This window comes from Enhydra lutris, unplaced genomic scaffold (assembly GCF_002288905.1).
Source record: "Enhydra lutris kenyoni isolate GAN:26980312 unplaced genomic scaffold, ASM228890v2 scaffoldscaffold18, whole genome shotgun sequence".
In the NCBI taxonomy this organism is placed as follows: Eukaryota; Metazoa; Chordata; class Mammalia; order Carnivora; family Mustelidae; genus Enhydra; species Enhydra lutris.
Window position 1 is genome coordinate 8,326,182 of NW_019154102.1, and position 14,854 is coordinate 8,341,035.

General features: G+C 39.1%; 1 protein-coding gene across 5 annotated transcripts in view; it reads left to right on the plus strand.

The window, feature by feature from the left end:
* LOC111148151 (coiled-coil domain containing 85A) overlaps window positions 1–14,854 on the plus strand; it is a 201,755-nt gene that overhangs the window by 154,622 nt on the left and 32,279 nt on the right. For all 5 annotated transcript variants that reach the window (XM_022504589.1, XM_022504590.1, XM_022504591.1 and 2 more), the window contains exon 3: window positions 10,111–10,187. In XM_022504589.1, coding sequence (XP_022360297.1) covers window positions 10,111–10,187 — 77 coding nt within the window. The remainder of the gene's footprint in view (window positions 1–10,110; window positions 10,188–14,854) is intronic.

A 14,854-nucleotide genomic window follows, 5' to 3' on the forward strand; every position in this document is an offset into this window, starting at 1 on the left:
CTAGAATATCCATTATCAAGATTCATCCATTATCTGTGTGCACAGAAAATGCTAAAACATTGGGAAAACTTAGTTTTTCTTATGTGAGGGAACTACTCCCTAATTGTCTTACAGTGAGTTTGTTCTGCCGCCTGTTTCATAGCCAGGGCTGGGAGCATATATAGGCTCAACTGAAAAAATTTTTATGAATTCCCAAATGACGGGATCCAAATTAATGATGCTTTGCTGTATAATTTGGTAAAAATTACTTTGCTGACAAGTATGACAGTAGAAACTACATACAGGCTTTTAAAAAACATCTAAATGTTAAAAAAAATAAAAAATACATAAATGTCAAAATAATTATCTAAAGAGAGTAATTTTTTTAGGTTTTATGTCCTCTGAAAATTTTCTTACAGATCTACTTCCTTACACATTTGTTGACAACACTGACAAGATACGCTTACAAGGGGGCCACCTACATTGAAAAAAATTGTTACATTTACTAAAATGACATCAGTTTTTATGCTCTGGCCTTGGTAAAAGGCAGCTATTTTCTCTAGGAAATGACAACAAGGACAGCAACAACGTAACAGTGGAAAGCAAGACACATTTGAACCCCGAATAGCTGTGAAAATGGTACTCATGCTAAACAGCTTTTTAAAGTTTGATATATTTTCCATATAGTCCCCCATCCTTTTGCCAATTTATTACTGTTTACCTAGTGCTTCCTTTGTGGGGCTGATGGTTTCAAAGAGAATAGTAGAAGTGAAGGCAATGTTAGGACCTAAAACATTCCTCTGAATCAGACTTCAGTTTAGATTGCATGTTATTGTGTGTTTTCTAGGTGAAAATCTGACTGCATTTGGAGTTAATGGCTTCAAACTGTCTGAGAAGAGGGGCTCCTGGGTGGCTTAGTGGGTTAAAACCTCTGCCTTCGGCTCAGCATGATCTCAGCGTCCTAGGATTGAGCCCTCCATGGGCTCTCTGCTCGGTGGGGAGCCTGCTTCCCCTCTCTCTCTGCCTGCCTCTCTGCCTACTTGTGATCTCTCTCGCTGTCAAATAAATAAACAAAATCTTCAAACTATCCGAGAAGAACAAGCTTTGCATAGGAGTGGGAGCTCTTGAGGACAGGGTGATGGGACATTCATTCATTCCTTCCTTCATCAGTAAGTTAATGAACACCTTGTAGCACATAGGTCTGTGCTAGTCGTAAGGCAGCTCAGAAAGGAACTGGAAGGCAGGAACTTGCCACACAGAGCCTCCAGCTCCGTGAGAGAGAGAGAGAGAAAGAGAGAGAAATGGAGGCTGAAACCATCATGTATCCATTACCAAGGAATAGGCCAGGTGGATGACAGCAAATATGTAACAAGTGCCATTTTCTCCCATTTTAAAAACACTTTCATTTGGGAAGAGGAGAGACTAGGACAAATCTTTGGTGACTATTTTCTGGTACAAAAGTTAGAATTTTTTTTCTGATTTCTAAATTGACTTATATGCAGATCCTTGGGTTTCCATATCCATTTAATGATTTCCTCTTTTATCGACAATAAATGAAACAAAATCTCAACTGTTTCAAAACACACAGGACTTGTGTGGCACTAGGAGAAAGGCACTCGTGATGTTTTCTGTCAGAGCAGTCTTGGAAAGAGATGTGGTTTTTTCAGCCTTCTTTCTAATTGAAATAAACAGGACAGCCCCTTGCTCTGATTCCTTTACCTTTAAAATGACAGGTTTTTCCCATCTCAAAGAAACATAACCTGTTTTGATATGGACCGCTGCCCACCGTCCTGGTCCAGTTGCCCTCTGACAGCTTCGAGCCCCTCCCTCAGGCTCAGCGGTCACCTGCTGGTACCCCCACAGCTGTGTGTGTGCCGTTGGACCCTCAGGACTCCCCCCACAGAGGGGGGCTGGGAGGAGATGTTCAGTGAAGGTACCATGCTAACCAAAATGCAACCTTACTAACTAGAGTGGATTTCCAGTGGCAACACATATTTTATATGGTATTCTAAGCAATTAGTGGTAGAAATGGTCCTTTTTTTGTGCATCCTCACAACTGTTGTTCTGTCTCTTTGCTCCCTATTCTCTTTCTCCTTCTCGTTACCTGTTTACCTCTTTCTTGCTCTTGCTTCCTCTCCACCCCCCTAACATACACAACACACACACACACACACACACACACACACACACACACACAATTTTTTTAGCCTGCTTGGCACATTTCACCTTTTCTTATTGAAATTACCCACCAGTGATTTGATCTGGCATAATTTGAGAACCTCTGCCAAGTTTCCACCCAAAGTTTAGCATTCTCTAGTAGGTTTCTGAAATGGCACAACAGAATTGGTATCAAGCTCCATTATTGATTGATTGATTGATTGCTCACTCCATTTAAATATAAGTCCTGCCTTGCCTGGAGTGATGGAAAAGTGTCTACCTGTACTATAAAATAATTACCTTTCAGGGCAATGTCTGCATAACTGGGTGACACATTCAGTACATTTTAATTGTAAGAGACCCTATTCTAGGCACCTGGAGGGCATCCCTCAACACAACAAGGGTCTCTGCCTTGTGGAGTTTACACTTGGATGGGGAGATACTGAACTTCTACAGTAAAGATAACGTGTGCACAAGTTAATTTGTATGATAGAAGGTGATAAAGCGTTTTTGAGAAAAGTGAGTACAACAGGTTTGGAGCTCAGGAAGGTTAGGGTAGAGGTGGAGGTGTGTGTGTGTGGTGGGGGGGATTGAATGAGGTGGACTCCATGAGTCACATGGAGAATCTGAGATTTTGACAAAGACTTGTGGGAAGTGAAGAATTCAGCAAGCAGCTCTCTGGGGGAGGAGCACTGCAGAAAGGGGGAACAAAAGAAAGCAGGAGCACATCTAGGGTATTGAGGACAGAAAGGCAGATACGTGGCTGGAGCATGGGGTGGGGTGACATGAAGGTTGACAGGTACCAGGGGCCCAGATCATATGGGGCTCTGCTGGACTTTTGAAGGACTTTGGCTTTTATGTAGAGGAAAATGGTGGGTTCCTGCAGAGTTCTGAGTGGAGAAAGAAATGAGCAGGCTTAGCATTTTAGAAAGAAAATCCTGGCCACTGTGGGTTGAAACAGAATTTGAATGAGCATGGACCTGGGAGAGGACGCAAGAACAGAAGCAGGGATACCTATTAGGAGACTCTGGTGAGGCTGGGTTTTCAGGATCTTTGGGGGTTAAGGTCAACAGGATATCCAGGTGGATGAGAAATGGGGTGTGTGAGAGAGCAGAACCAAACATGTTCTAGACGTTTCTATCACAAGAGAAGCCTCTTGGTCAAAAGGTTTAAGTCTAGGCCTGGGGGTAAAAGCCAAAAAGAGGACAGTGTTTCAAAAACTTAAGCAGTGGAGAAGAAGGTGACAAGACAGACGGATCCATCTCGGGTGCTGTCACTTCCCCCTTCACAACTGCATTCCAGAATGCGAATCTTCCGAGCCTGGGCCTGTGCATTAACCTTGCTTCATGCCTAGAACTCTCTTCTCTCAGGTCCTTATGTAGCTGGCTTATTAGTAGGACATTAGCTTTAGAGCTCTTCCGGGCCATGCTCCCTCACCTAGCTGTACTTCCCCAGATCTTGCTGCACCAGTATTCTGTCTTATCCTTGTTGCACAGATCACTTTCCCAGAAAATGCGAACTCTGTGAACTCACAGACTCTCACCCCTTTTGCTTGCTGCCATACCCCCAGTATCTAGAACATTGTCTGGCATACAGGAGGTCACTCTCTGTTGGTTGAAGAAGTCTTGGTATTAAAGTAAATTGACACATCTGTATTAAACCCCCTTAGGGAACACCACCAGTCACCGTGTGAAGTTTAGGGAATATTTTCATGTAGCATATTTGGGCAAAAAATGAAAACAAAGAAAAATAACATAGAGCAAGTAGATAAAGAGAAATCACAGGACACTCAATACAGGATTTATTAGCAAGTGAGTTGAGAAGAGATTCATGAAATAGGAAGAATTTAAAAATTTAGGATCACTGAACTTCAAACAGCCCTGAGAGCATTCATAGGTAGATATCTCTGCAGCATCTTATTAAGGTTTCTCCAAACACCTCCAATAATGTGAAGCCCATTATGGTACAAAGCAGTATACTCCAATCTTGTGATGTTCTAATCATTAGAAAGCTGTCTTTCATATCATGCATAGAAGAATAAGGAGTGTTGCACTAGGCAGAGTAGAGTGAGTATTTGGCCAGGGGAAGGGGTCGGAGAGACTCCGACCTAAAGAAATGTGGGGCCAGTGAATAACCAGTGACCAGTTTACTACATGGGAGGAACAGGATGGAAAATATTTCCTATCTCTTTCAGGCTGGCACAGAGGGAGCCCCATAGATAACGGATTGGAGCAAGACCTGATAATCATTTTTTACTTATGACAATTAAACTTCCATTAAAAAAAAAAGATTTCTGTCCATGAATAGGGCAGTCTGAATTAAATATCCAGGCAAATCTGAAAATGCTGATTCCAACAAGATTTTTTTTTAATAAGAAAGGCATCAAATTATAGTGAGAAATATAATCACTTATATTTCTGAAGCTAATATGAATTCTAAGTAGGAGGCTGATCTTTGCTTGCCTGAGGAAGAAAGAGAAACACTTCAAGTCGGAACAGTAATAATTTTTAAAAATAATAATTCTGAAGTAATTTTCATAAGAATGTGCAAAAGCCTGCAGACAGTGGGATTAATTTGGAACTAATCCAAGCAGTGTCCTTAGAAGTTGGGGTTTATCGAAGAGATTGCCTCCAGTTTTAAATCACATGGTCATTGGCCTCTGGCTAAGGGGGCTGACTCTGAGAGGGCCATCGAAAAGCTTCCATCTATAAACCCACAGCCGCAAAAGTCTTCCAAGTGATTTTCTTCCTGTTTGCTCTTCCAAATGCTGTAATTTGTCTTAGAATGGACCATTACTAGATATTATTTTCTGCCCTGAAATTTTGGAGACCCGATGGTACTTCATCTAATCAAAACCACTCAGAAGTTTGACAAACCTTAGACAGTAGCAACTACCAACAATAAACCTTTTATGTACAATAATCAGAGTAATTCGTGGGTGATTTCAAGAGTGGATATTCCCTTACAAAGAGAAATGCCGCTTTAGAAAGCAAGGGGAAGTGAGAGGGCTTAACGTTTTGAGCAGAGTATTTTCAAACTAGCAGAGGAAAAAGTCAAGCTACTTTGTGTGATTGAAAGCATTTCAGGTAAAATGAAGGTAAATCAAGTCCCAGATGTTGTCCAAAGAAAATATCAAGTTATTTTAAGTAAAGATTCATCTAGAATGTCTAAAATCAGGGAGAAGGGAGAGCTTGGAATTTACCTACGTAAGAAGCTTGATACCACTTAATGATTAAAAGACCCAAGATGGCAATCACTGTGATGTCCCAGCAATGAAACAAAGTCTTCTTAATATATTTAATCCTCAGTGTTAGAGGCCAAATTAGTACCTTCTGGGTTTTATTCTCTCATCTGCCTAATGACTCAGTGCATCAGGGATAGGCTGAACTAGGAAACCTCTAAGGTATATTCCAGTTCTGAAACTGGCACCAGTTAGAAGACAGGAACTTAAGAATTCTTGTGACTATTGACCGTTTCTTGCACTTGTCTTATTGGGAGAGGGGCCGTGGACTTTGACCTGTAGGTTTAAAGAAAAGTAAGATACATGGTGATAGATTGCTTCTGCTTTGAAAATACGCCCAAGATTTACCCAGAGAACATCTTGACAATGTCATTGGCTTTTCACATCAATGTTGTTACCTTAACCTTGCTTTTCTAGTGGGTCAGTGTTGGCGGTTTCCCATGGTGGAAAGAGAAAATACCGTTTGGGGATGTTAAAAGCAGATCACCATCTGTGTAACTGGGTTTTGATGTTGGTTTTTCATACCCTGGATTGTGGGAAGCAACTTGGTCTTTCCTCCTTTTCCCTAATATGTCCCCTTTATCCGCCTCCATGTGCCTCTTTCCTTCTTCCCTGTTTACACCAGGATCATTCTAGGCTTCTGGTCCTTGTACATCCTGTGGCTATGCTTTCATCTCTCTGGCCTGTCAAACTTCTGTTGATCCAGGAAGCCCAAGTTTCTCTTTCCCGAGAACAGCAGCCAATACTGATCTCTTTCTGGGCTCAACGTTTCGCATGATTTCGCACCGAATTTCAATTAACGGGTCATTTCCTTTACTTTCCCTTATTCTGTCCCCACAGCTGGTTATATACTTCTGAAAGATAGGTTCCTTCTGGAACACATTGTAGATCCAGGGAGATCTAGGAGAGCCTAGTGTTTGGCGGTTTCTCTGGAGCCTCATTCTCAGAGCTCTGAAAGCCAAATGACCGTCTGAAATCGAAGTTTGAACAGCTGTCAGCCCCTGGTAGAAGATGGGATGATCAGTTCAAATCATAGGACACTCTGATTCAGGGCTGCATGCTCATGTGTCTGTGGGTATCACTTAATAATAAAAAAGAACACCACGAGCATGGCAGAACGTAGAGAACTGTGGAACCGCTGTGTTGTCACCTGAAACTAATAGAACATTGTACTTCAACTATACCTCAGTTAAGAAAAAAAGAATACCAGTGTTTGTCAGATACTTTTCTTAGCTTAATGCCTCCCAGCAGTCCTCATCCCCTGCGTGTAATGGAAAACCAGCTTATTTGATAGGTGGCACCAGTTTGGAAATCCCTTGAATGAGAAAGAAAGGGGAAGAAGCAGCCTGGGGAAGGGGTTGTACCAACATGGCCAAATACGTTGTAGCATAAAAGGGCTCCTTTTCTTTCTTACAAGGAAACTATTCCAGTGTTTTATCCAGGATTCAGCTAAGACTGGGATATACATTGATGGATTTCCAAAGGAGGGAGTTTTGAGGTGCTTGGATAGCTCAGTCCCTTAAGCTTTTGCCTTCGGCTCACGTCGTGACCTTAGGGTCCTGGGATCCAGCCCCACGTTGGGCTCCCTGCTCAGCGGGGAGTCTGCTTCGCCCTCTGCCCAACCCCCACTGGTGCTCTCTCTCTCTCTTTCAAATAAATAAGTAAATAAAATCTTTAAGCATAATTAAATAAACGTATAGCATTTCTTATACTTTATTCCTATTATATCTTATTTTAAAATGGTTATGTATTTTCTATCCCATTATTGGCTACTTACTTACTAGTAGTCAGGCTTGGCTAGCCTATGGAGCAGTAACAAATAAATCTCTCAAGCCTAAAAGTTTAACAAAATGTTTCTTGTTCTTTCCTTTCACAGTAGAAGGACTGAGTGGTTTCTTGGATGGTTTTTTTGTATAGGGACTTGAGGACCCAGTGATATCCCAGAAAAATGTTTGCCTACTCCACTCCCATTGAGAAATTGTATAATCAGGTTCTTGATGAATAAAAGAACAGCGGGAAATCTCTTATTTATGCATGTGCATGAGCTATTCTTCCTGTCCTCCCCACCCCACCCCAATCCCCTGAGGAGTTTTCTTACTGTGATATCGGTTCACTGTTAAGTAAGAATTGCAACAGAGACAACCTAGAACAATAGGGCCTTCTGGAACACAAAACATGGGCGTGTAATCCTAAAGCTGAATTTGTATTCTGAGAAACATGGTCTTGGAGGAACTGGCCTTCTCTTCATTTCAACCCTAGGAAGGGCTCGGACACAAACCGGTGACAGGGTCAGTGTGTGATGTGTTGAATGAATGAACTCAAAACCCTCCTTAGCTTTGCCTTTATCTTGTAAAGCTAATCTGTAAAAATTACTTTACCCGTCTAAAAATGTTTCCTACCTTTTTCTGTCCCAGCCTATATTTGTAGTGAATGCTGAGAAACAAAGATGGGGATTTCATCTATTTTAACTTGACATTAAAAATTGGACTTAAGGAATGTTTTCCCAGTTCAAAAATTTACCTTCTTTTTTTGAACTGACATGCTAGGTATTTCTTAATATAGGTAGACACTTAATGAAACCATCAAATATGTAAACTGAAAAAACTTTAAAAAGAGAAGTAGATTAAAATGACTGAAGATAGTTACTGAATTAAGATCCGTTCAGTGGCATTTTCAAATGTCACCCAAAGCACTCTGTGTAGAGTCGTTTGAGCTGCTCTAAGTATCAAGGCTTTGGGGATAGTGCAGTTTAGGGAAAGTAAAGATAAGGTATAAATGATGAGCACACAAGAAAAGAATCATACTTGTTCATGGTGTCAGTAGAACATTTCTGAGCAACTTTTTACTTGGATGGCCCTTATCAAGTGGTCCTTTCTCTAGAGTAGAGAGTGGGGCTTGCAAAACTGTGTAAATCAGGCAATTTACATCATATTTTAATGATCTGCAAATCACTTATTCATTTGCTAGAGCAAAGCAGATTCATGAAATCAATATATTTTTTATTTGCCCCCCTCATTTTTTTTTTTTCTTCCCCTTTAGAAGAGTCCATAAAGCAAACTCTTCACATTTCATGAGCTAAAAAACGAAAGCTTATTTCTGGGCAGTGCCTCCAGTTTCCTTTACCTTGTCTTTCTTGTATGAGGGATGCTCAAACCTTTGGTCTGGCCCACTGGTGTGAGATCGGTGCATGGTTATATTAATGTCAGTGACAGGGACTTTCTACAAACATTTGTGAAAACCGGGCATGCTATAAACCCATGGGGGAGGAACTTAATTGTTACATTTGCAAATTAAGGACTGAAGTTTCTTATGTATTTTAAGAAAATAAAATATCTGCTATCTGCTTTGAAGGTCACAAAAATGGAATTGAGTTCATATAACCGATTTCCATATAAAAATTAGAGTTTTCAGGATGAATTTCAGATCAAGGTATTAATTTGCATCAATATCCATTCTAACTTCAGATTGTTAGGGGCTCCAAATATTTACCATTGAAATGCACTCCCATCTTGGTCTGTCTTGCTGTTTTATGTTTCTGAAGCTGAAGAACATGCGCCAAGGTTTAATATTAACGATGCTGTTCTAAGATTAACTATGGAAATACACTGGAGGAATTCTATTGTCATGTACATTTTACTATACCTGAATTATGTGTCTTGAGCATTCATTCTTGAGTAATGAATCAATGGCAACTCTGTTGCTATAATGAAGAGTTCCTGTCAGATTGTTCCTCAACGTGCAACTCCTCTTTCCTTCACCTGTGAATCCTTTCCTGATGTAAAGCTATCAACTTTAGAGTTCACAGACTCTAAGCCTAATGCTGATTGCCACCAGTCAGCACACACTTGAGCTCCTGAAGAAATGAAAACAAGAATGAGTTTTAAAGTCAGCTGCTGGCTTACCTAAAGATTTGGGAAAAACTTGGGTCTGTGTCACATTCAGTCAAAATCAGAGTCAAGGGGCGCCTGGGTGGCTCAGTGGGTTAAGCCTCTGCCTTTGGCTCAGGTCATGATCCCAGGGTCCTGGAATCGAGCCCCGCATCGGGCTCCAGAGAGCCTGCTTCCCCTTCTCTCTCTACCTGCCTCTCTGCCTACTTGTGATCTTTCTCTCTGTCAAATAAATAAATAAAATCTTTAAAAAAAAAAAAATCAGAGTCAAAATCTAGCTTCCCCTCCACTTAGCCCTTTGGTGGCGGTTCTCTGGATTATGGCCATGGTATCTGGAGATTGGGGAGAAGAATGAATGTTGCATTTAAGACTAGAAGTATTTATTGGGAAAATGAAGGGACCTGGATATTGGAAATATCTTAATTTTTTATTTTTAATATGACTTTGTAATTTACTTTGGTTATAATTAACATTACAAAAAGTTTTATGTGGGGGACAGTGCCTTGAAAGCTCAAAATGCCCAGAATAAGTAGAAAAGGGCGTAAGTGTCTTCAAGATGTTTGACATTCTGAGGACTACATGAGGGCTGCATGGTGGAGGAAAGCCTACAACCTAACCCCCCAATAAATTCCTCTAATTGTTCTTAACATGGTACAATTGTTCAAAGTGCTTGTGGTTTCAATGGCTTTTGTTACTGGTTTTCTGGGGAGAAAGCCTTTTTTTTTTTTTTTAAATAACAGACTACATTGTCACTACCTGATTTGAATAAATTGAACCAGAAATATCCTGACAGTGCACTAAACAAGACCTGTGTGTATAATGTGAGTTCTTTCTTTTTAATTTTAGAATCAACCTTGTCCTATGTTAGGCAGCTGGAGGCAAGAGTAAGACAGCTGGAGGAAGAAAATCGCATGCTGCCCCAGGTGGGTGACTTCCAGAAGCTCATAGCTAGTCAGTGTCATTTGAGTTGTTAGCATTTTATCTGGAATTTAAAGTCTCAATTACATTTTCTCCTTTAAATGATAGAAATCATTTTGTAAATAGTCATTCATCAATGTAGAGTGTGATTGCTTTCCATAATGACCATCATGTTATCTGGATTCTTAAGTGTGAAACCAAAGGATGCAGATGTCTGAAACTAAGAATGCAACGTAATTTTGAAAGGAAAGAAACAAGAGAAAGAGAAAATGAAAAGAAGTAATAAATACTTTGCTAGTACTACTCATACACATCATGCATGTAGTTGGAGAATATAGAGAAGGGCCTCTTATTTAAATGAAAATTTTGCTCACTTATGAACTAGGGAAAGTTGTAGGTAGTTTGAAGATTTCTTATGTTAATTAAATTAGTACTTGCTAAAATTCTTTGCGAACTAACTGAACTCTTTCAGTGCAACAAAGCAATGACAGTAACTGACAGTTTTACTTTGCGGCTTAATTTCTTTTCCCTGGTGAATATAAAGTGGCACTTTTTCTGGGATTTAATGCCTCACCATATATTTTACTTATAATATTATCTCTATGGGCTGAAATATCTTGGTGAGAATGATGTTGGGTGAGGTGGTGGTTCTCGGGGAATGTTTTGTTGAGGAGTTGAACAAATTACCTGATTTCTAGGTTGGTTCCCTTTACAGACACGGGAACAGTAAAATATTTTAATATTTTATGAAAGGAGTTTCCTAAGCATTAATCGCTAGTGTTCTTTATACATTCTGGTGATGATTTCTATTTCCTAAGTGACTAATGGAAAAAACTAAGCAAAGAGTAGTTCAATGAAAGACAGAGACTGGTTATAATTCAGGATAAGACACATAAACATGAACACTTTGCAAAGATATTTTAGATCTTTTTAAATCTTGTAAATCTTGTTTTGTTTTCCAGCTACTTTTGCTCATTAATGACGATTTGATCTGTTAGGTACTGCATCTAAGAATGCCTTTCTCTTTCTTTCATTGGCCAGCCATCCGGCTAAAAATCATGAGATTAAATGAAATCAATCTACTTCTCTCCCTTCTCAAACTATGCATATGTCAATACTCATGTTGACAGAAGGGATTATTTACATCATAAAATAAGATATTGCTGGTAGAGTTTTCTCTTTGCTCTTCTATACTTTCCATTTTTAAAATTTTCTTTGCCATTTGTCCTTTATATGAGATTCACAGTATGACTGTGCCAGGACCCTTGACTGAAAACATCTAACTTCTTTCCGTTCCAAGAAACCTAAAAATATAATCAGGTTATTGTGAGTATCCTATATGGTTGTACTATCTCTGGGGCAACTGAGAATGTAAATGAAAAGGTGGAAAAAAAAAAGAGAGAGATCTGTTTCTCTGTGTGGGAATGGAGGCTCATGTCAAACATTGAAATGCTAGCATGTGCGCTATGCTATTTAAAAAGAGGCACAACAAATATGAAAATGATTACAGGATTGATTTTTAAAAATGTGTAAAAGTGTTAGAAGTCTTGAAGCGCAATCAGAAGAGTCTTCAACTGTACTTGATATATCAAGAGTGTGCGTATTTAAATACGTAGTACTTGCACAGTCGAGAAGTAGAAGAGATTAAACAACTTTTCAGGCTGAAGTCTCAAAACATATGTTTTTAAATGCATTGCTATTTTCTATCAAAGAGGTTTTCTTTCTCCCCAAGAAAAGGCTAGAAAGGATCATGTTTTACTGACTCTTAAGTTGTTATTGATGTGGGATGCACCATTATCCTAAGTACCACTAAGAATGGAAAAAGATGTTATCAATTATACCATTACAGATTCTTGCTGGTTTCAGAGATGTTAAAATGAAAAAACAATGCTTTAGAATTAAACAGCTATTTGCATGTCCAGGGTACTTGAATGAAAAGAAAATCCACTGTTTGAAACACGCTGTTGGACATATATGCAAAGAATACGATAGATCTCAGTTCAAAAACGATATTTTGTTAAGTTTCTGTATCTGAGATTGTTGCCTTCATTTATAGCTAAGATAGATATGATAGGACGACCAGTTGCAAATACTTGTATAAATACAAGTGAAATGAGCAGACAGTAGATGAGATCTGAGGATGGAAAACAGTAAGTCTCAGAGCAGTGAGAATCCTGTGAAGGGAATACTCAGGGAAGGCTGAGATTTGGATCGGATATTTGAATCGGATAACACAAAGGTGTAGGCGACTTATTCTTGGATGTTACTGGTGCTATTACAAATAATTACGTGCTTTCCCTGACGAAACTATTTCTGACTGCGTGATGTTAGCTGACTTGCAAGGTCAATTCAATGTGACTAGCTGACATCCCTGCATAAATTAGTCTCAATAACTGAACACTTGATTTTCCCATTGTAGGAACTTGCTCTCTGTGCCTTGATAAGAAGGTATTCCGTTTTATTCCCAAGTTTAAAAATATATCTTCTTGACTTAGGATAAACAGGAAAAAGAATATAGTTGGCTGTGGCGTTCCAAGTATATTGGATATCTCTTGTGGCTGTGGCCAGGTTCTTTGCTGATAGTTTAGCATGTAGAGTATTATGTAAAGCATTTTCCTGGATGAAGAAATCTCCTTAATGCTTATTTTTATTCATTATGTAAAATTGGGTATAATGAACTGAGAGTCACAACTTTGGCCCAGCAGTACATATTTAAAAGGAAACAAGATGAGTGTAATAAGTGCTTGTGGATTTCTCTCTGGTTAGATGCAAAGGCTTCAATTTCTTAATTTATAAATGATAAGGTTCCTCCTAGCCTCTTGGAGGCCTAAGTAGAAATAAAGCGTGGGTCCAGTTTTACATCCATCTGAAGTTACCAAGTCCCAGAATGAAGGGTTTTTTAAATTCATAAACAACTAGAAAAAAGGAGGTGTAGATTGAGTCGGTTCTATCCACTGGTGAAGAGGAGCCTACAGGAGGCAGGCGTGGTTGGAGCTCCAGCATGGGGCCCACGTGAGCATGTAAGCTCTCTGCTCTGCCGTGATTTCTACAGTATCTCACAAGAATCCCTGAGCAGTACTTTAAGGCCAGTTTGTGAACACAGTATTTCAAAAGAGTCCTAAAGTAATAACAGAAAATGCAGTATTATTTGCTCTTTTATTACTTGAAAATAAAATGTCTTTATATATTTGATAGGAAGACATGAGATCTACCCTCTTATCAGATTTTCGAGTAAGTTATTATTATTTATAGGTGTGAAGTATATTAGATCTCTAGAACTTAATTCATTTTGCATATCTGAAATTTTGTACATGGTGATTAGCAACACCCCACCTTCTCTTCCCCTCAGCCTCTGACAATCACCATTCAGTCTTTGCTTCTATGAGTTTGAGTATTTTAGATACCTTATGTAAGTGGAATCATGTAATACTTGTCCTTTTGTGATTGGCTTATTTCATTTGTCATATTACCAAGTGATCATTACCAGATGATCCAGCAATCTTACTTCTGGATATTTACCCAAAAGAATTAAAATCAGGGTCTCAAAGAAATATTAGCAATCCTGTGTTCATTGCAGCACTGTTCACTTTAGCAAAAATGGGGAAGCAACCTAAATTTCCATTAAGAGATGAATGGATAAAGAATATGTGGCATATACATATCATGACATATTATTCAGTCCTTAAAAAAGAAGGAAATCTTGCAATATGTGACATCAGCGAATCTCAAAAATTCTTTTTGGGAAGTTGGTACATTGGATGATTAAAGATCACCTGAATTTAGGATATTCTTCCTTGGACACATAATCTAAGGTGGATATTTTTTTACTGATTACATAGAAAAATATTTCATGGGATTGCAATGAACCTCTCATCATACACAGAGTGTTAAAACTGCTCAGACTGGTCTGTCAGCTCCACTGTGTACATATTTGCTATGATAGGAACCCTAAATGAAGATTTTATGTGAATTAGATAAATGTAGCCACTGTATATGAAGTTTTTTAAATTTTTAAATCTAATGAGGTGGAGTCACCCGCAATGATGTAAGTAGATATTTATAGATAAAAGACCCCGTATGGTACAAAGCAGGTGCATGGAATTTTATATCAAATTTAAAAGTGACATACCTATTTTGTGTATAGACATTTATACATAAACACAAACTTTCTGTGGATAGAGAATCCTCAATTTTCAAAGCTGGATAGAATCTTACATATCACATTGGACCACCTCATTTTTTAAAAAATTTGTATTAACATATAATGTGTTATTTGCCCCAGGGCTACAGGTCTGTGAATCGTCAGGCTTATACATTTCACAACACTTACCATAGCACATACCCTCCCCAGTGTCCTTCATCCAGCCACCCTATCTCTACTCCCCCAAACCCCCAGCAACCCTCAGCTTATTTGTGAGATTAAGAGTCTCTTCGGGTTCTGATCCCATCTTGTTTCATTTTTTCTTTCCCTACCCCCCACCCTGTCTCTCAAATTCCTCGTATCAGGGAGATCATATGATAATTGTCTTTCTCTGATTGACTTATTTCACTCAGCATAATACCCTTTGGTTCCACCCACATTGTTGCAAATGGCAAGATTTCATTTCTTTTGATGGCTGCATAGTATTCCAGTGTGTGTGTGTGTGTGTGTGTGTGTGTGTGTGTGTGTGTG